Source organism: Ascaphus truei, chromosome 14 (genome assembly GCF_040206685.1).
Source record: "Ascaphus truei isolate aAscTru1 chromosome 14, aAscTru1.hap1, whole genome shotgun sequence".
NCBI lineage: Eukaryota > Metazoa > Chordata > Amphibia > Anura > Ascaphidae > Ascaphus > Ascaphus truei.
The window spans coordinates 57,108,988-57,130,755 of NC_134496.1; the positions used below are offsets into that span (position 1 = coordinate 57,108,988).

At 44.2% G+C, this 21,768-nt stretch overlaps 2 protein-coding genes across 6 annotated transcripts in view; both read right to left on the bottom strand.

Moving 5' to 3' along the window:
* Positions 1-6,017: 6,017 nt before the first annotated feature.
* Positions 6,018-11,347, bottom strand: GP5 (glycoprotein V platelet). 2 transcript variants are annotated; one of them, XM_075571114.1, is made up of 3 exons: positions 9,953-11,347; positions 9,749-9,830; positions 6,018-9,551 (listed from the first exon to the last, which is right to left on the bottom strand). In XM_075571114.1, exon 3 carries the CDS (start codon positions 9,538-9,540, stop codon positions 7,603-7,605), a length of 1,938 nt encoding a protein of 645 aa, XP_075427229.1. In that variant the 5' UTR covers positions 9,541-9,551; positions 9,749-9,830; positions 9,953-11,347; the 3' UTR covers positions 6,018-7,602. The 2 variants fall into 2 exon arrangements, with proteins under 2 accessions (XP_075427229.1, XP_075427228.1); XM_075571113.1 differs by having other exon boundaries at positions 9,749-11,347.
* Positions 11,348-15,056: 3,709 nt separating this feature from the next.
* ATP13A3 (ATPase 13A3) overlaps positions 15,057-21,768 on the bottom strand; it is a 135,398-nt gene continuing 128,686 nt past the window's right edge. For all 4 annotated transcript variants that reach the window (XM_075571086.1, XM_075571085.1, XM_075571083.1 and 1 more), the window contains one exon: positions 15,057-18,724. In XM_075571086.1, the coding sequence (XP_075427201.1) occupies positions 18,527-18,724 (198 nt within the window). In that variant the 3' untranslated portion in view covers positions 15,057-18,526. The remainder of the gene's footprint in view (positions 18,725-21,768) is intronic.

The window sequence follows — 21,768 nt, forward strand, 5'->3', positions numbered from 1 at the left end:
GGCACTGCGAGATACGCAGAGAGAGGAGGGAGGAGGGCACTGCGAGATACGCAGAGAGAGGAGGGAGGAGGGCACTGCGAGAGACGCAGAGAGGAGGGCACTGCGAGATACGCAGAGAGAGGAGGGAGGAGGGCACTGCGAGAGACGCAGAGAGGAGGGCACTGGGAGATACGCAGAGAGAGGAGGGGGAGGGCACTGGGAGATACGCAGAGAGAGGAGGGGGAGGGCACTGCGAGATACGCAGAGAGAGGAGGGAGGAGGGCACTGCGAGATACGCAGAGAGGAGGGGGGAGGGGGGAGGGCACTGCGAGATACGCTGAGAGGAGGGAGGAGGGCACTGCGAGAGACGCAGAGAGGAGAGAGGGAAGGTTTTTCGGGCTCCTGGTTACACAATATTAGGAGATTAGTCACCCATAAGCCATCCCAATTGGGAAATTCACCACTTGCAGCAGCAATAGTAGTTCTCGAAATGGAGCAAGGGTCGTAGGTCGGGGTCGCTTTTTAGGTGCCCAACAAAATCCCTGATATAATTGTTAATAAAATGCTATTTTACAATGATTGTAAAACTGCTAAAACAATACAGCAAAGTGATATGAAAGCAGTGGTTGGTTCCATATTAATTTAGATTTTCCTCATTACGGAAATTCTGTCCTGTATTTTAATGGTGAAATGCATGATATTTTGTTTAAACAATGCATTTTGCCCAAGAGAACATCTTTCAGCGGTCCTAAATATGTCCAATTTATAAATACTTCCTGATGAGATTCACAAAAGTACATTATATAACTATTTATCCTGTTAATTCAAAACAAGTTTAACATAGATTTCACGTTGATCTGTTCTCATGAAATTTTTTTTTGCTTCTGCCAAGTGAAAGCTTCAATAAATGGGGTGTTCAGTAATCCAACATGAAACACATGAAACATGCAGCACATATCCAAGTGGCACATTATAAGTGGCAGGAAAACTGAACAACTCTACTGAACTGAAGTTTAAAAGGAAGTTCAAAAGAAGTGAAGAAGAAGTGGACACCCCACCTGGCCCTGATTCCTGCATTTGAACTACGCTGGAAAGGAGGAAATAATCTATACCAGACTGCATCATTACTGCTGTGATTCTGCCTTTACCATTTATATTTGCTGTGACTTCACTTCTTCTCAAATTATGCACTTCTTTCTACCAGCCTCAGTATGTCTCAAACTCTATTCATATATCTCCATCTCTCCTTCCTTCCCCACTTCTCAGTTCACATGAACTCCTTTCTTACCTGCGTCCTCTGACACCACACAGCTATATCCCCTGCACTAAAAAACACCCCTACAAATCATCCTCACACATCCTCTTTCTATCCATGCTTCTCCTCCTTGCTTCTGGGGATATTTCTCCCAATTCTGGTCCCTGCCTTATTCCTACATGCGCTCGTCCTCGCCTGCCAATTGCAACCTCTACTCCTTCTGGTGTCAACCCCTCCAACCTCATACCCATCCCCTGCCACCCTCCCTCCTCTCTCCCTCTCCTGTGCCCTTTGGAATGCTCGCTCCCTTTCTAACAAGTTCCTCTCTGTGCATGACTTCTTTCTCTCTCACTCTCTGCTCCTATTTGCTATAACTGCGTCCTGGCTCACTCAGTCTGACTCTGCTCTGGAAGCTGCCCTCTTCTATGGTGGCCTTTCCTTCTTCCACACTCCGCACACTGATGGCAGGGGTGGAGGCGTGGGGCTCCTGCTCTCCCCCCTCTGCCGTTACTGCACCCTTCCTATTCCTCCATCTCTTGCTTTTCCCTCCTTTGAGGCTCACACTGTCCAGATCTTCTCTCCTCTCCCTGTCCATGTGGCGGTCATCTATCGCCCACCTACCTCTACTCATCCCCCTTCTGCCTTTCTCTCTCACTTTGAATCCTGTCTCTCTTTCTTTCTCTCCTCAGACTCCCCTGTTCTTCTCCTTGGGGACTTCAATTGCCACATTGATGACCCCTCTCTCCCTTGGGCTTCCCGCTTTCTTTCTCTAACCTCTTCTTTAAGGCCTTCAACAGTGGACTGCAGCCAGCACCACAAGGATGGCCACTACTTAGACCTGGTTTTCACTAAAAACCTCTCTCTCCAATTTCTCAATTTCCCCTCTCAGACCATCATCTCATCTCATTCTCTCTATCTCGCTTCTCCCCTTCTCCACCTCCATCTACCCCCCGGTTCTGCAGAAACCTGCGCTCTATTCACTTACCTGACTTTGAGTCCACGCTACACTCCTCCCTCTCCTCTCTCAGCTCTGCGACAGACCCTGACAACCTGGTCAGGAACTACAACTCTGTCTTGTCCTCATCTCTTGATCTACATGCCCCGCTTTCTCTCTGCCGCACTCGCCCTTCTAACCCTAGACCCTGGCTAAATTCCCACACGCGCATGCTGCGTTCCTCCACTCGTTCCTCTGAACGCCTCTGGAAGAAATCTCATACTCTCACAGACATCCTTCACTACAAATTTATGCTATCCTGTTTCAACTCTGCCCTCTCGCAAGCTAAACAAGCCTAGTTTTCTGCACTAATCAACATGCACAAGTCTAACCCACGCCAACTGTTCTCTGTCTTTGATACTCTACTCAGCTGCCTCTCCTTCCTCCATCTCCGCTCAGGACTTTGCTGACTATTTTAAGCAAAAGGTGGAATCCATACGGCAGAACATCCCGTTTCTTCCTCCCATCCTACACCTCTTCCTAACTCTTCTCCTGCCTTCCTTGACTCTTTTTCCACTGTCTCAGAGGAGGATGTGTCGCTGTTGATCGCCTCTTCTCCCTCTACCACTTGCCCTCTTGACCCCATTCCCTCCCATCTCCTAAAACCTCTTGCTCCTACTATAATCCCTACGCTCACACACATTTTTAACTCCTCCCTCTGCTCTGGAACCTTTCCATCCTCCTTCAAACATGCAACAGTCATACCATTACTCAAAAACAGCAAGCTTGACACTACCTGTCTTTCCAAATATCGACCTGTCTCCCTCCTGCCTTTTGCCTCTAAACTCCTTGAACGTCTTGTATTCGCTAGCTTGCTCCATTTTCTCAACACCTATTCTCTCCTAGACCCTCTACAATCTGGCTTCCGCACTGCTCACTCCACGGAAACAGCCCTCACTAAAATAACTGACGACCTCGATGCTGTCAAAGACAGAGGTCATTACACTCTGCTCATATTACTCGACCTGTCTGCAGCATTTGACACAGTGGACCACCCTCTTCTCCTCCACATTCTCCATCCTCTTGGTATTCGGAACAAAGCTCTGTCCTGGATCTCTTCTTACCTCTCCCATCGTACTTTCAGTGTCTCTTCTGCTAACACCTCCTCCTCCTCTATTGATCTCTCTGTGGGGGTACCCCAGGGCTCTGTCCTGGGACCTCTTCTCTTTTCTCTGTACACACTCACTCTAGGTGACCTAATAACATCTTTTGGGTTTAATTATCACTTCTATGCCGACGACACACAAATATACATTTCAACACCCGACCTTACACCTGCTGTACAAACCAAAGTTTCTGAATGTCTCTCTGCTATATCATCCTGGATGGCCCTCCGACACCTTAAACTCAACATGGCTAAAACAGAGCTCCTCATACTTCCTCCCAAACCTGGCCCTACTTCCTCCTTCCACATTACTGTTGGAACTACAATCATTCACCCAGTTACCCAAGCACGCTGCCTAGGGATCACACTCGACTCCTCTCTCACATTCGCCCCTCATATTCAAAACATTTCTAAAACTTGTCGCTTTTTCCTCCGCAATATAACAAAGATAAGCCCTTTCCTCTGTTGCTCGACTGCTAAAACTCTGACTCAGGCCCTCATTCTCTCCCGTCTTGATTACTGTAACCTCCTGCTGTCCGGCCTTCCTGCCTCTCACCTGTCTCCCCTACAATCTATCCTAAACGCTGCTGCCAGAATCACTCTACTCTTTCCTAGATCTGTCTCAGCATCTCCCCTCATGAAATCCCTCTCCTGGCTTCCAATCAAATCCCGCATCTCACACTCCATTCTTCTCCTCACTTTTAAAGCTTTACACTCTTCTGCCCCTCCTTACATCTCAGCCCTAATTTCTCGTTAAGACACACTTGCTTAAAGAAGCATACGAATAGCACTGTGGATATTCTGAACACATGATACATAAAGCTTGGCCCCCTGCAGACACACTTACCAGAACTCCCTCCTACTGTCTCTGTAAATTCTCCCTACCTACCAATTAGACTGTAAGCTCCTCGGGGCAGGGACTCCTCTTCCTTAATGTTACTTTTATGTCTAAAGCGCTTATTCCCATGATCTGTTATTTATATTATCTGTTATTTATTTGATTACAACATGTATTACTACTGTGAAGCGCTATGTACATTAATGGCGCTATATAAGTAAAGACATACAATACAATACAACATACTAAGCAGTTTATTATATGTTAGTACTTGCGTGTGTAATACTCCGTAATCTAACATGAAACACACTAAGCCGTTTATTATATGTTAGTACTTGCATGTGTAATACTCAGTAATCCAACATGAAACACACTAAGCAGTTTATTATATGTTAGTACTTGCGTGTGTAATACTCAGTAATCCAACATGAAACACACTGAGCAGTTTATTATATGTTAGTACTTGCGTGTGTAATACTCAGTAATCCAACATGAAACACACTAAGCAGTTTATTATATGTTAGTACTTGCGTGTGTAATACTCAGTAATCCAACATGAAACACACTACGCAGTTTATTATATGTTAGTATTTGCGTGTGTAATACTCCGTAATCTAACATGAAACACATTAAGCAGTTTATGATATGTTAGTACTTGCGTGTGTAATACTCCGTAATCTAACATGAAACACACTAAGCAGTTTATTATATGTTAGTACTTGCGTGTGTAATACTCAGTAATCAACATGAAACACACTGAGCAGTTAATTATATGTTAGTACTTGCGTGTGTAATACTCAGTAATCAACATGAAACACACTGAGCAGTTTATTATATGTTAGTACTTGCGTGTGTAATACTCCGTAATCTAACATGAAACACACTAAGCAGTTTATTATATGTTAGTACTTGCGTGTGTAATACTCCATAATCTAACATGAAACATACTAAGCAGTTTATTATATGTTAGTACTTGCGTGTGTAATACTCAGTAATCAACATGAAACACACTAAGCAGTTTATTATATGTTAGTACTTGCGTGTGTAATACTCATTATGTGGGGTTTAAGTTTTAAACATGGGCCCAGATTCACTAAACTTTGCTAAATTTGAGTTAATATTGCAAATGGTTAAAAAAAAAAAAAATGGACATTTTTATAACCAACATTGCATCATAAAATCCCAGCAAAAAAAGTAAAAAGAAACAATTCTGTATATACAGTGGCAGGGTTCAGTCTCTCAGGCCTGTGCAGGGTGCTGGGTGCTGGGGGGTGCAACTACGTATATACATTGGCAGGGTTCAGTCTCAGTCCTTTGCAGGGTGCTGGATGGGTGCAGGCTGGGTATGGGTGTAACTACGTATATACATTGGCAGGGTTCAGTCTCAGGCCTGTGCAGGGTGCTGGGTGGGTGTGGGTGTAACTACGTATATACATTGGCAGGGTTCAGTCTCAGTCCTTTGCAGGGTGCTGGCTGGGCGTGGGTGTAACTACGTATATACATTGGCAGGGTTCAGTCTCAGGCCTGTGCAGGGTGCTGGGTGGGTGTGGGTGTAACTACGTATATACATTGGCAGTGCTCAGTATCTCAGGCCTGTGCAGGGTGCTGGGTGGGTGCAGGCTGGGTGTGGGTGCAACTACGTATATACATTGGCAGGGTTCAGTCTCAGGCCTTTGCAGGGTGCTGGGTGGGTGCAGGCTGGGTGTGGGTGCAACTACGTATATACATTGGCAGGGTTCAGTCTCAGGCCTGTGCAGGGTGCTGGGTGGGTGCAGGCTGGATGCATAAATAAGCAGAGGGGGAAAAAAATGGGCGCCAGGAACTTTTGTACAACAAAAAAGTGTTTTATTTGACACCCGTCTATAATGCTCCACAGGTATCAACATACTCGTGGCAAACCATATACTTCAATACTTTATCCCCTGGTAGCTCTCCTCCTACGCTGGGGTGGTACTTCGATAAGGGCCCATCATGGGGGCCGATTGCAGGGGGCTGTGATACGGTGAGAACGCGCTGGACGGACGGAGTCTATATGAATACCGACTGCAGTGTCGGAAATCCTGAGAGGACAGAAGTGGTCAGACTACGGTAGGGACAACGTTATAAAGCCAGAACTGGCATCCCTCTCCCACAACTTAGGGCCTATTAGAGGAACAGGGACCCTATCTTAAAGGGCACGTTCCTAACCAAAAACAACAAAGGATGGCAGGACACATCTTAATACAACATAACTATACACACAAACCTATGTACAGGACTCACAGTGAGGACCGCAGTCAGAACTCAGAAGAACCCGATTCTAGAACATAAGGGGCGGCTACAGATAACCGTACACCCATCACATGATGGGGAAGGGAGTGATCCGAGTGAGCCCACACAGTTAACCCCTTACAGAAGTGAAGTAATTAGGGGCAGATTCACTACGGTCTGTTGAAATGACGCCCGTTTGGGTGCGTTAACCTGTCACAGACCTTAAGTACGTTTGAAGTATCGAAGTTTAGTAAATCCAGCAATGCATCCAGAACTTAAAACCCTTTGTCTGACAGCGGGGCCTGAAATGCTTTACAAATAAATATTTCTAAAGCAAGAATTAAATTCGGATGCATACAACGCAGCATCACAAACAAGCTAGTCTTTTCTCACTGGCATTTAACCATTTGATTACCTAGAGCCATATGAATGAAAGGTTTCAGCGACAGAAAATCCCGCAGCACAGTTGAAACTATGCTCCTCTGGTGATTACTTACTGTCCATGTCCCATCCGCTTAGAACCTTAGTGTAACTCCAATGCCTGTTTGCAAAGCCATGCACCAAATACTGATGATATACTGTAAACATATTTCCACAGTATTAATTAGGGCACAGATTCAAGAGCCAGTGGAGGCGTCAGTGATGCAAGGTTTATTGCATGGATATATCACAATGTTAGACTTGCCAAAACAACAAACCATTACAGTGCGGGAAACACATACTGTACATCCTGACTACTACAAATTATAATAAATGTACCGTTTCCTAGAAGATTGGTTAGTAAGCAAGCAGTTGGGAATTTATTCTATTATTCTGCCGGGTGTTTTATTTCATTCTGAGCGAGTACCTCGTGTTTAAACTTGAGGGGTTCCTGATGCAAAAAAAAAAAAAAAAGAAGCAGATTGAACTACAAGCGTGTGAAGGGATTTTATACGTTAAATCTCTACCAAACAGTAGCTAAAGGTTATTCCCCCTTCCTGAACCAACGATCCATGTACACATTTTTATTTTAAATGCACATTAACTACAACTACTATTCAATAATGATACAAAAAAATAATCTTGATACAATAATCTTAAAGGCTCTTTTCCGGTGTTTCCTGAATTTATATACGAGGTTATAATGCAGATTCCCCAGAAACACAGAATAATACATTGGATCAAAAGTTTAATTTCTACATCTAGAGGCCATCTGAATTATAATGTAGTGGTAATAAAATTTGTAACAAAACAACAGGCTCTGAAAATGCGTCAAAGTAACTGTACAGCGTCTTCATTTTACATAACACCGCACACGTTATTAATATGAGAAGTAGCAGTATTGCTGCAGTAAGCAAATGCAGAAAAAAAAAAAATTTGCTATAAGGAATTTTAAAATGGAATAGCATCCAAGACCCATTCTGCGCATCGAGGCCGAGCAGCGAAGGTGCGCCAGGAGAAATGGTTTCGGGGACACTAGTACTTGTTCCCGTGTGGAGGAGCACAGCTGAGCTTGCATCATCTTGGTCTTTCCATTTCATGGTGGGAACAATAAAAGATGAACGTGTTGCAGCTGACCTAATGAACTCCGGCCTTTCACCAGTAGAATTCAGCACATTAAAGGACTTTGTGCTCCGTGTGTTACTGGTCAGAGTCATTGATACATTCAAATTGTATGAAGATGTAGTCTCTGAATAGGAGCTAGTATACTCCTCCCCACCAGTAGTGTATCGGCAAATAAACTGATCCGTTTCCAAGATAGAAGTGCCCTTCATTAATAAAGGACTTTCGCAAATAAGTAACGTGGAGTTTTGCACTTTCTCCCCATTTTGCTGAAGCCATGCCTTGAAATCCACAAGTTCACAATCGCAGACCCAAGGGTTGCCATCCAGGCGGACCATATGCAAATTGGGCAATACTGTGAATAAGTCCCCCGGGACAGTGTGCAGATTACTGTTATTTAGGTAAACAGCTTTAAGATTCATAAGAGGATGAAAAAGACTTCTTGGGAGAAACTTAAGGTTGTTATTGTAGAGGGAAATAATTTCCAGGTTCTGTAGATCTTGGAAGACGTCCTCATCGAGCAAGGTCAGATTATTTGTATGCAATGACAGCGACAGAAGTTGGCTCAGTCCACTGAATGCATCCTTCGGAAGACTGTGAAGTTTTGAGTTTCTGGTTAGAACAAGAAGCTCCAAGTTAGTTAAGTTGCTCAAAACAAAACTTGGTATAGTTGTAAGTTCTGTATTATATAGCCACAAAGACTTGAGATTGTCCATTTTACCAAACATCACAGTAGGAATTTCAGTTAATGGGTTGTCGTAGAGTGTCAAAGTAGACAGCTCAGGTACATAAAGAAATAATCCACCAGGTAACGTTTGTAGTTTATTTTTGGAAAGCTTCAAAGTTTGAAGTTTAGATAGTTTATAAAATGCATCCTGGGCAATGGTGTGGATAGCATTTGTATACATATTGAGCTCTAACAACTCTCCGAGATTATTAAACATGGAAGAAGTGATCTCGAGGAAGCGATTCTCATATAGATGGAGTATCTCCAGTTTAGGCAATGTGCTGAATGTTTCTCTAGGTACCGTCATGAGCTTGTTTCTAGACAGATTTAGGATTCTGAGTTTTTCAAGCTTTCTTAGCAACCCAACTGGTATGTCAGATAGCTGGTTTCTGTTTAGGAAAAGTTCTTCCAGATTCCTCAAGTTGCTAAATATATTTGGATCAAGGTATAACAAACGATTTTTATCAAGAAATAACTGTTCAAGATACTTCAATGCGTCAAAAAGTCCAGGTGGCAGAGACTCTAATTTGTTGTTTGTAAGCCTGAGGGATTTCAGAAGAGGTAAACCTTTAAAAGCTCCAGGGGTTACTGTGTATAATTGGTTTGAGTCCAAGAGAAGGCGCAAAGCCAAGGGCATTTTCTGAAAGCTTTTATCCGTCAATTCTGCTGCACGAGTATCTTTTATAAGAATATATGTAAAATTAGAAGGTAGGGATAATGAGGCAATGTCTTCAATTGAATTACCACTGCAACGTATTGCATCTTTAACAGAGCAGTCACACTCGGCAGGACAAAAAGCATCAACCTGCAGCAACGCTGCTCTGATCAGCAGGAAGAGGAGAAACCTCATTGTTTAAGAACCTAAAACAATAAGCAGAACGAGTAAATATCAGATGTAAAATATACTTTTACATTCAGCAAGAAGGAGGAGAGGAGGAAGAGAGAATAAAGACAGACACTAAAATATATGACAGGTATATACATTCACTTCTGCAGATGTAAATGCCAGGGACATTACTTTACAGGACAGAAAGGTTGACAAATATATCAAAGATCACCTTTCAGCACCAGGGAATATACAGAAGCCTTCTTCTCTGTTCATCACACGCTGTAGAAATGTCTATTTCTCTCCTCGTCACACTGTATGGAATTTAAGATGTGAAATAAAAACCGATATCACAATACTGATGTTCTAATGCCTCACAAATAGTAATGTAACCAACAGCTTCTCACTTTTTAATTAAAACTACACAAATACTTACCCCACGAGGAGACGCACAGTTTAGAAGATGACTTTGAAATAATGAACACAAAAGCGCACTGTTAAAACTGCAGGAATACCGGACATGTAATAACTGTGCATCCTGCTGATAGCAGCAGTCTGGCGGCACACGAACAGCACAGTAATTATAAGTATATGGTTTTAAATCAGCCTTAATAGCAGTGGCATATTGCCATGTTACTGCACTATGGAGCTATTAGCCCCTAATAAATAACATGTAAATTGTATCCTCTGCAGCACCATTTCTAGTCGTGTCATCCATTTAGGCTTGGAAGGCTATTAACCCCTGCACTGCCAGAGGTGGCCTACAGTACAAAGCAGATAGCAAAGCTCTGCCAGTAAAGGGGATAAATATCTAGTACAGGGGTTTCCAAACATTTTTTGGTTAAGGAACTCCAAGTGAAATTCTAACGAACCCCAACCCTCTCTAATAGCGCGTCTGAGATCAGATGCATTGTAAGGAACCCCAACCCTCTCTAATAGCGCGCCTGAGATCAGATGCATTGTAAGGAACCCCAACTCTCTCTAATAGCGCGTCTGAGATCAGATGCATTGTAAGGAACCTCAACCCTCTCTAATAGCGCGTCTGAGATCAGATGCATTGTAAGGAACCCCAACCCTCTCTAATAGCGCGTCTGAGATCAGATGCATTGTAAGGAACCCCAACCCTCTCTAATAGCGAGTCTGAGATCAGATGCATTGTAAGGAACCCCAACACTCTCTAATAGCGAGTCTGAGATCAGATGCATTGGAAATTCTTCTCTATTTCATACAATTTTCAAATGATCAGAAAATTGCATGGAACCCTTTAGGGATGTCTGGGAAGCCCAAGAGTTCCTAGGAACCCTGGTTGAAAAACACTGATCTAGAATATAGTAACACATTCTAGAAATTGGCAGGCAAGGTGTTACATCGGGTAGAAGATTTGTGAATCGCTAAAAGTATTTAAGAGACTTTATGTACTTCAATTTTCAATTATTCAAATGCACTGATAAATATCACACATCAATATGGTATCTGAGAATATTCCACTTATATTATAAAACGTTAATGGTCATATATCCTACATACAAAAGTGACTGCACTATCACTCTGTCTCTCGTTGGTGACTATGAAATATTTCAATATACACCAGTGTAAGGTGCTTGCACTGTTCGGAGTGCCTGCTCCTATGCTGCTCTTTGGGTTGCTATTCCCACACTGGCAATTTCACAAAAATGGCTAAAAATCTTTTATCCATAAAGGTGTTACATGGCTAAGCCCTTTCACATGCTACACCATATTATGTGTTGTCCAGGGGGCAGTGCATGTATCAGTGAAAACAGAGTCGTTAACTGTAAGATGTGACGAGTCTTACATGGTTAAGCAATGTTTGACATATGTAACCTTAGTTCCTCAAATAGAATCCAACCTTCAAACTGCCGCAGAGACGCAAGCTCCACACGTCAGCAGCACCGCGTCAGCATGTAACACGCGCTAGCAACAGGTTCAAAAACATCAACCATCAGTTCATTTTTTTATTTTTTATTTAAAAGGGATTTTAATCACAAAAATTATTTTACATGACTATGTACAAATGTTACATTTACAATTCTGAATGTATGCGTTCCTTTTATTACAGCAGGGTACCTTAATGAGCAGCACTTTGTTCTTATAAAGATGCAGTATCCAGTTCCTTGAAGCAGAGCCAGATAATTACATAGACTATGCCCAAAATAGGCTACGATGCACAGTACAACTTACAATTGTAGCAGCCTGTGAGGATGGAACAGCACACGTCTGTTAGATGGAGTCTGGCAGAGAGGCAGTGCAGAGCAATGTGCTGCAGGCTGGCAGCCAGGGGATAACAGTTGTGACCAGCAGTAGTGCAAAATAATGCTGGCAACATGTGGCCAACCTTTCCTCATCACTAGAACTTCAATGCAGCAATCATTACAAAACACTGCATATGTTTGGTCTCCATATAGGCATCGGCCCTAAAGTATGTACAGTTACACTGACAGGACAGTTTGGCAACAACCATTTCTTTTAGACTCTAAAATCAACTTGGATTAAAATGTTTATTACAATAACTGGACAGCCAGATGCATGCAAACCTAACTCTAATACTATTCCCCTTGGAGAAATGAAGAATAAACCATCCCTAGATTAACCTGTTCAAAGAACCAGTCTCCCTTAGTAAGGGCCAGCACATGCGTTATACAGGCATGTTCCAATGTGGGGACCATTCGCTCATCCATCCCACATCCCGTTTCCACCCCTGCAGGAAGAGGGCAAGCATTAGGGCTAATTCAATAATGCACTGAATGGGTCTGTCTGGGACTTGGCTTCAGGGCGTATGCAATTCACGCTGGAGTCCATCTCCCAGGAGATTGGAGTAAAGGGCAGGAAACAAGAGAAAGGTAACGCATTGGTGTGAGATTTTACAGCAATGCATCTTTAACACACCATGCCAAGTGCTACCTATGCTTCACCACTTAGCTACAGTGGGCAATGGTTGGCAGTTCAACTGGCAGCAAAGGGGTTAAGTGATTCCAGCCAATACAGAAAGGCTTGCTTCCCATGGAAAGGATACTGCATCGTCCTATCAGATCTACTGCACAAACATATATTATACAATAAACATTTAACAGATTAGCACAATCAGAAGCACAGAAGAAAACAAATAAATAAAATAAATTATTGCAATAATTATAAAATACATGTGCGATTTGAAAAGTCGCCAATTTAACTCCTTCGTTGCTGGACGGACTTGCAACACTGAGAATAGCAGCAAAGGGGTTAAAAATATATACTGGTTAAGGAGGGGAAAAAAGTTTTTTTATGGGTTATTTAATTCAAGCATTATTTGCAGCATACTTTACTGTAAAGAATTAGTTTAAAAAAAAAGAAAAATAACAATCTACGGCTGGCAATAATAATTTTTGGAGACAGAACAATATGAGGCGCGCCATTTACTGAGCCACGAGGAGGAGCGTAACCAGGTAATGCGCAGACCCTGCGGCGGCGGCTCACAGAGCTGCTACATAGTGTCGGATCTAACAACGGACGTGATGGTGGAATAAGTCGTAGGAAGTAAAAACGCAAAGTAATCAGGCGGTATATTAATTGGATTTGAAAAGCCTTTTAAAATTGTCGACTGTCAAAAACTGTAATGGTATTTCCCGTTTAGTGTGTCTCTCGCTCTCCACCAAGTGTCTCTCGCTCTCTACCAAGTGTCTCTCGCTCTCCACCAAGTGTCTCTCGCTCTCTACCAAGTGTCTCTCGCTCTCTACCAAGTGTCTCTCGCTCTCCACCAAGTGTCTCTCGCTCTCCACCAAGTGTCTCTCGCTCTCCACCAAGTGTCTCTCGCTCTCCACCAAGTGTCTCTCGCTCTCCACCAAGTGTCTCTCGCTCTCCACCAAGTGTCTCTCGCTCTCCACCAAGTGTCTCTCGCTCTCCACCAAGTGTCTCTCGCTCTCCACCAAGTGTCTCTCGCTCTCCACCAAGTGTCTCTCGCTCTCCACCAAGTGTCTCTCGCTCTCTACTAAGGCAGCATTGCCTTTAAATTGATGCTCGAAATACATTTCCCCCCATGTTTCAGTCTCAGAGTACGAAGGTACTTGGTACATGTGGTAATGTGAGTTTAAAGAGGTGCACACAGGGCATAATAAGTCTGGGCCGGTGTAACCCCACTAAGCTGTATCAAATAGAACAAATTGGATGTGCTGTTTTTACACTGGTTTTATTTCCTTGTAATGCCCCCGCACATACGCAGAGGATTCCCACTATCAGAGCGAGGCACAGGATGCCATTTGCTCCTGCCGTGACCTGCAATTTTAGAACAAAAGTGCTGCATTGTGGAATGCCAAAAACCACAAGATTACTCAACTATTTCCCAGAATTGGCTGAGGATGGCAACATACGGCTGCAACGCCTTCACTGCCAAAGGGCTCTGCAATGCACTGCAAAGCGCTGAACCCACAACACGCAAAGCCGTGCAGGGTGCATAACTGCGCAGTGTCTGCTGTACGACGCAAACCTAGCCAGTCATACACATGTTCTGCTTATTGGGCTCCTGTGATCTTTGTGTAACCCTCCATTTAAAAAATAAAAAATAAACCCTGAGGGATGCTCATTTTTTCTTATATCTTGTTATTTAATAGATAATACAAAAAAAGTACATTTATAATTATATATTAAAGAGTTGCTCTCCTGTAAAGCCAATTTATTTAATTTGTCCACAAATATATAAACCTGCAATATGTACAAATGTGAACTCTGCTCAACTACACATAGAACAAATAATAACCTTGTTTAGCTGCTGTATAACTGTACAGTTTAGGATTTTTTTTTAAAAAAAGAAGCTTTTTGCAGGATAAACACGTGTACCACCCAGATTCACAAGTCTTTAAAGTATTTTACACAGCCCATTCAGTGCTGAGCAAGCCACCAATGCACTGAAAGGGTTAAGGCTGCTGTGCTAAGCCCTTGTGTATCCTCCATATAAGAGGATAAGCTGCCTTTTCCTGTTCAGTACAAAACAAGTGAACTTATCGTGCACCAGAAACCTTGTGGCCAAGTCCAAAGAAATAAATAGTTCTGTATCCCAGCACAACAGCTAAATATAATTACAATAAAAAACTGCAGGCACATAAAAGGACTGAAAAAATTACCATATTTCTCAGGTTCCAGCCAATGTTTCAATCTCAGAAAATATTCCTTTACCCTAATAAATATGTAATTACTGATCCCACGTATCTGTTTCTGTGAGCTGTATACACCGTATGCTTTTAAAGGAAATTGCTGTTTCATTGCGGTAAAAAAAAAAAAACTAAAGAGCAGAATTTTAAAGGATACAATGTCCTTTTTTTAAGACCCACGGAATAGATTTACTAAATTGCCATTAATCACTAGCTACCCCTCTTTTGAATGGCTAAAAACCGGCAGTGACTTTAACACGTCAGTGCATCAAACCCCTGGGTGACGCAAAAAGCGTTTCTAATGCAAAAACCAGCAACAGATGAATCAAAAATGTTTAACACATCAGCTGCTTTTAACAACCAGGAAATCTGGCATATTTGACATTTTGAATTTGTATCCAATGATCTTGGTGTGTGTGTGTGTGTGTGTGTGTGTGTGTGTGTGTGTGTGTGTGTGTGTGTGTGTGTGTGTGTGTGTGTGTGTGTGTGTGTGTGTGTGTGTGTGTGTGTGTGTGTGTGTGTGTGTGTGTATACACACGCATTTCTAAAGATCCACACTGATCAGTGTACATATGTATATAGTAGAAACAAATGGATGTTAAAACAAATGTCACTAAACCAATTTTAATGAATTACTTTTCTTTAAAGACTTGTGAAACTGATAACTGGGGATCGCACGCGCACCAGCGCACACGCGCACACGCCGAGATTATGGTTACACCAGGACTCCACCAGGCGGGTTGAAGCGACTCTCCGGTGCTCCCTTACCAGAACAAAGTGTAATTTTCCCCACTAAAACGCATGTGTACGTTAAGATAATGTAAATATATAGGGTACTGTACATATGTTATATACGCTAAATGTTGAAATATTATAATGATCAAGTTCTTAAATGCATCTAAAATGACATAATAGTCTTGTGGCCCTTCTACTCCTAAAGATGTTCGGATCCAGTCCCGATGGAGAGCTGGTTACAGAGCCCTGATGTAAACCATAAAACACACACTTATACAACGTAACTTACATTTCTAATAACCCGCTTGGTCCAGATAAAGTGATTTAATGCCCAGCCAGTAACAAGGTTCTTTATGTTGTGTACGCCATTAAGTGTGGTGCATACTGCAGGACTAACCCAGCAGCCTAAGAGCTTATTTCATGGACCAGTCCCACCTATTGTCCTTAACCCATTCACCAACAGTGGCTTGTATGGCATTGCTCTGGTTACAAAGCTGCCCACATTACTTTATTCCTTTCCTCAAACCAACCATTTATTTTCCATCTCCACCATATAATTTTGTTGTTAAACAGTTTACCGTTTAAAAATAAAAAAGTTGGAAATCAATAATTCATTGACTTAAAAATGGCTTCCACAATGACATTTCCCGTGGAAATAATACTGTAACCCTCATCTCCTGTTATAGAAAAGACCCTGCATTGTACATTTTGTACAATCACTATTGTGCGGTTTGGACTGAGGGTCTCTCAGGATGAATGAATATTGGATTATTGTGACGCGGTGAAATGCATGGATACAGGTGGGACCGCACCTGAAGAGTTTCAGTACACAGCAGGTCTGACTGCAACATGGAACAGACAGAACCAGGGGCTGGCTACCTGTGCCCACTGACATTATTATCTGCAACCAACCTAACCCCTTTAGTGCCTGAAGGGATTAAATGACCCCTTAGTGGCTAGTATAATAACTGAACACAGCAATATGTTGTTGTAACTTCACAGCTCGAAGGTCTGAAATGCATAGATTTAGCAAAAAATCAATCAATATAAATTTAAGGTAACATTTTACACGACGAAGAATATCTACAGAAGTATCACTATTTTCTGAGTTCTGGTACTCAGTTCTACCCAACTGTCAGTCATTTAAAAATGCCTCTCAGAGCAAACCTCATCAGGCCACTTCAAGGAATTCACAAAAAACTTTAATTTGACAGCACTGGGGTTTCTTTTGGGAAAAAAACCCAGGAATTCATATAATTCGAAAAAAAAGTGTCTTTCCTTTTAGTCCTCATCAGAAATTATACATGAAGTATTTAACTCTTTGGCGCTCCGATGGGCCAGTAACATTGTGTCTCTCGCTAGGCCACATGGCAGATAAATGGTTCAGAAGGTCTTAATCCTAATGCTTTGTGGGAGGAAACTGTAGCCATTTAGAATAGCAGGAGGTAACATAGTAGTTAGTTTGCCCAGCCGGTGCTCTGCTTTCTCTGCTCAGGGGACCGGTGGGAACGTTCTGAAGCACAAGAGAACTGTTGCATAGTTCAAGCTCAAATTGTAAAGTAGTTACTGAAGGTCTGAGCAATCGGGAGCACTAATAAGGGAACAGATACGAGACTTTGTACAGTGACAGATTAATAAAACAGACTGCTACATGTGACCTGCACAACACCACATCTTTCATGGCACGAACAAGGCGACTCGGTAATAATGGAAGGGTTTGCAGAGCAGTTTCAGTACAAACAGGATTCTGAAAGATTACCCAATATTCAGCTGTGTAATTTGAGGCACAGGAAGGGAGCCACGTGTCTGTGTGGGTAACAGTGACTGAGATGCACACAATCCAAAGGACACCGCAAGGCTTTGACCAGAAGGATATTAGTGTGGAGACCAGGTCAACATCTCCAGCACGTTACAAGATCTGCAGAGGCAAAATGCACCAATGTGCAAGATCAACAGCGCAATCCTTTCATGTCAATATTAACCGCTTTGCTGCCAGAAGTGATTTTTTAAAATCTTTTTTTGATTAAACATTTTTTATTTATTTTTTTAACATTTTTTACCAAGCCTCCTTATGCTATTACCATGATTCTTCGCCTTTATCCACAAATATTTTTGACTTTTTGACAACAAAATTGGCCATTTCCTCTTAGTCAGTTTCAAAGATGGATTTATGGTCTAGTTTAAAACAAATAAAACATTTCCAGACTTTCCCAAACTTTTCTTTAAGGAACTGGACCCTTTATAATAATAATAAAAAAAATGCAAATAAAACATAAAACTATTTTGTCTGTGAAAGCGACTGTCACTAATGACACTTCCCATCAGTATCTTTGTTAAACCTCTCCAACACCGAAGTGAATGAATCAGTTGATGTGATGGTTTGATGAAATATTAGGCTCTCGCAAGAACATCGTTATAACATTTCAGCCTTAATTAAGAAGCAATTGGACCCTAATTTGGTGCTGGGGATAAAACTCCGTTGTAACATCACTGGGCAGTAGAGAAGAGGGTTTTAGGGGGCTGATCATTAACTGTGAAAGTGCTGACCGGAGCACGATCGTAAGGAAGGTCCCACTGAACTCACCTACACTATTGTAGTTTAATACATCGCATCCTAAGTGTAGTATTGAGCTGTTGGTCTTTTAAATGACACATTTGTATCACACAGACACACTCTAATCACGAGAGCTTCCTGTGCCTCCGTTTATTCAGCCAAGCAATGGCATTGGTCATCGCCCAACGCTCCCGCCTGGAAACTAGCAGCAATGTGCTGACATGATTAGATCCCGTATAAAAGGACGGATGGTGGAAATGCAAAGAGCTTTAACACTGCGCCACACAAAAGGAAATTAGCTTAAGAAATAAAGATTTTTTTTTTTTTTGCCAAAACCCCAAATGCTGCAAATATCCAAGATAAATTCATGTGTGAATCCTTTGGAGGCGTAGGTCTATTCAGATGTTACACAGAGTATACACAATGCTGGTGTCACGTCCAAATCCTGCCTGGGAACACAAACATTTTTAAAAGACTAATTAAATAAGAATTCTAATGACTTAACTCATTTGATGCCAGAGGGGACTGCAATGCCTCTGGCATCCAAGAGTTAACAAAAACAAAAAGCCATTGATATTAACTGCTACGTAATGGTGATCATTTGGCAGTCTCCGTTCTCTTGGGTAGGACCTTTAGCTTCAGTAGTTGTCCTTGGCTTTGGTGGCCAGTCAGGATCCACCAAAAGCTCCTGTGCTAGGTGCATATACTTGGCTTTGGGGGTTTTTCTTCTACAAACACACAGCCAGGACAAAAAGCTTCCTCCCCAGCGATCAACGGCCTCCTAAGGAGAAGAAAGTTTAATTGAGGTTCTGGTAAGTGCAGAGGTATTGTATTTCTCTTTTTGTGATAGTCCCACACATTAGAAGCTAATAAATGCTCATGTTAAAACAGCAATCCCCCTGCAGAAGAAAACTCAATTTCTGCATCTTGCCCAGATTGCCCAGCTTCTGAGGTCACCATAACGAGTGTTAAAATGGAGCTCTCCCCTTATGGTGCAGGTCTTCGCGTAGCACCCCTTAGTAACTGTAGCCCAAAAGCTCTGTTAATGCCACACTTTTTCTTGCACACTGTAAGTGCAGTGAAACCACCTGATTTTTATACTTAAAGCAGCTGGCCGCACTGTCTTCTTTTTATTTTTATTATAAGCTCACCTGAAAAGGAGTCTTCCCCGGAGCGGATTCGTGATCTCTCGACCTCCATGGAGCGGGACCCCCTGGGACCCCCACGGACTTCCCCCCACCCAGTTTTCTATCAATGAGCAGGTTTAGCCATGGTCAAAAATAGCCGCAGGGTCAGAGCTCGCTCTGGCAGCCAATGGAAAGTTGCAACACCATAGGGGATGTGACATCAGGGGTTCTCTCCATTCAGATGTTTCGCAGATATATCTATCCACCTCTACCCTCACTCCTGCAAGCCAGTCCCTAGTCTCGGGTTGACTCTGGCCATATCCTCGCGGATGGCACTACGCCACCTTAATCTTAATTTGTATCAAACTGAGCTTCTCATATTTCCCCCTACATCTGGCCTAATATCCCCTTTATCCATCAGTACTACCATCTAATCCTGTCGCCAAAACATGCTGCCTAGGAGTAACATTTGACGCTTCCCTTTCCATCTCCATTCACAGCATGGCCAAAATTTGTCGCTTCTTTCTCTTTAATATTGCCAAGATCCTAATTCATGCCCGTATCCTCTCCCATCTGGATTATTGTAACATACTGGTAACAGGCCTCCCAGCCTCACAACCTTCTCCCCTGCAATCTATCCAAAACTCTGCTGCTAGAAGAATTTCATTTTCTCCCAAAACAGTTTCTGCTCATTTCCTACTTGCATCCCTCTCCTGACTTCCCATCAAATGTCTTGATCATCTACAAAGTTCTCCTCCTTACCTTTAATGCTCCCCAATCATTTGCTTCTTCCTATAGTACATATGCGGTCTGTTCTCTCGCTCTGCCCCTGCGCTCTACCCATAACTGACTCCACTCTACCCCATTCCACTCTACTCTCTCTCTCTCTCCTTAAACCACTTTCCCTCACTGCCCCTTACCTGTGGAACTCCCTCACTCTCAGTTTACGCCAATCACCCTCTCTCCCACCTTCAAGACAAACCTGAAACCCACCTCCTTACAAGAAGCATCCCAATACCCTGGACTCATGGCTACTGTCCCACAGTCACTCCTGCCAATCACGGCCAATCACTCCTGCACCTATTCCCTGACCTGTGGTCTATGCACGCCTCCCATCATACCACTTATGCCTTCCGGTAGAGTAGGCGCGCGCTTGATGAAGTGCATGGCGTCGCCTGCACCTGTCAGCAGAGCGATCTGTGGCCTGTGAGCCGCAGTGACAGGGAGGCGTGGCAGAGGCGTTGCACGAGTGGTTCACCCTCATTGCCTGAACCCCCCATGTGACTCGTTCATCACGCGACCAACACAAAATTGTTTGTCTTGCGAAAAATTGGGGGGATGTAACGTCATGGGGGAGATGCGACGTCATGGGGGAGATGCGACGTCATGGGGGAGATGCGACGTCATGGGGGAGGTGCGACGTCATGGGGGAGGTGCGACGTCATGGGGGAGGTGCGACGTCATGGGGAGATGCGACGTCATGGGGGAGATGCGACGTCATGGGGGAGATGCGATGTCATGGGGGAGATGCGACGTCATGGGGGAGATGCGACGTCATGGGGGAGGTGCGACGTCATGGGGGAGGTGCGACGTCATGGGGGAGGTGCGACGTCATGGGGAGATGCGACGTCATGGGGGAGATGCGACGTCATGGGGGAGATGCGACGTCATGGGGGAGGTGCGACGTCATGGGGGAGGTGCGACGTCATGGGGGAGATGCGACGTCATGGGGGAGATGCGACGTCAGGGGGGAGATGCGACGTCATGGGGGAGATGCGACGTCATGGGGGAGATGCGACGTCTCGGGGGAGATGCGACGTCATGGGGGAGATGCGACGTCATGGGGAGATGCGACGTCATGGGGGAGAGGGAGATGCGACGTCATGGGGGAGATGCGACGTCATGGGGGAGATGCGACGTCATGGGGGAGAGGGAGATGCGACGTCATGGGGGAGATGCGACGTCTCGGGGGAGATGCGACGTCATGGGGGAGATGCGACGTCATGGGGGAGATGCGACGTCATGGGGGAGATGCGACGTCATGGGGGAGGTGCGACGTCATGGGGGAGGTGCGACGTCATGGGGGAGATGCGACGTCAGGGGGGAGATGCGACGTCATGGGGGAGGTGCGACGTCATGGGGAGATGCGACGTCATGGGGGAGATGCGACGTCATGGGGGAGGTGCGACGTCATGGGGGAGATGCGACGTCATGGGGGAGGTGCGACGTCATGGGGGAGATGCGACGTCATGGGGGAGATGCGACGTCATGGGGGAGATGCGACGTCATGGGGGAGATGCGACGTCATGGGGGAGATGCGACGTCATGGGGGAGGTGCGACGTCATGGGGAGATGCGACGTCATGGGGGAGATGCGACGTCATGGGGGAGGTGCGACGTCATGGGGGAGATGCGACGTCATGGGGGAGGTGCGACGTCATGGGGGAGATGCGACGTCATGGGGGAGATGCGACGTCATGGGGGAGATGCGACGTCATGGGGGAGATGCGACGTCATGGGGGAGATGCGACGTCATGGGGGAGATGCGACGTCATGGGGGAGATGCGACGTCATGGGGGAGGTGCGACGTCATGGGGGAGATGCGACGTCATGGGGGAGGTGCGACGTCATGGGGGAGGTGCGACGTCATGGGGGAGATGCGACGTCAGGGGGGAGATGCGACGTCAGGGGGGAGATGC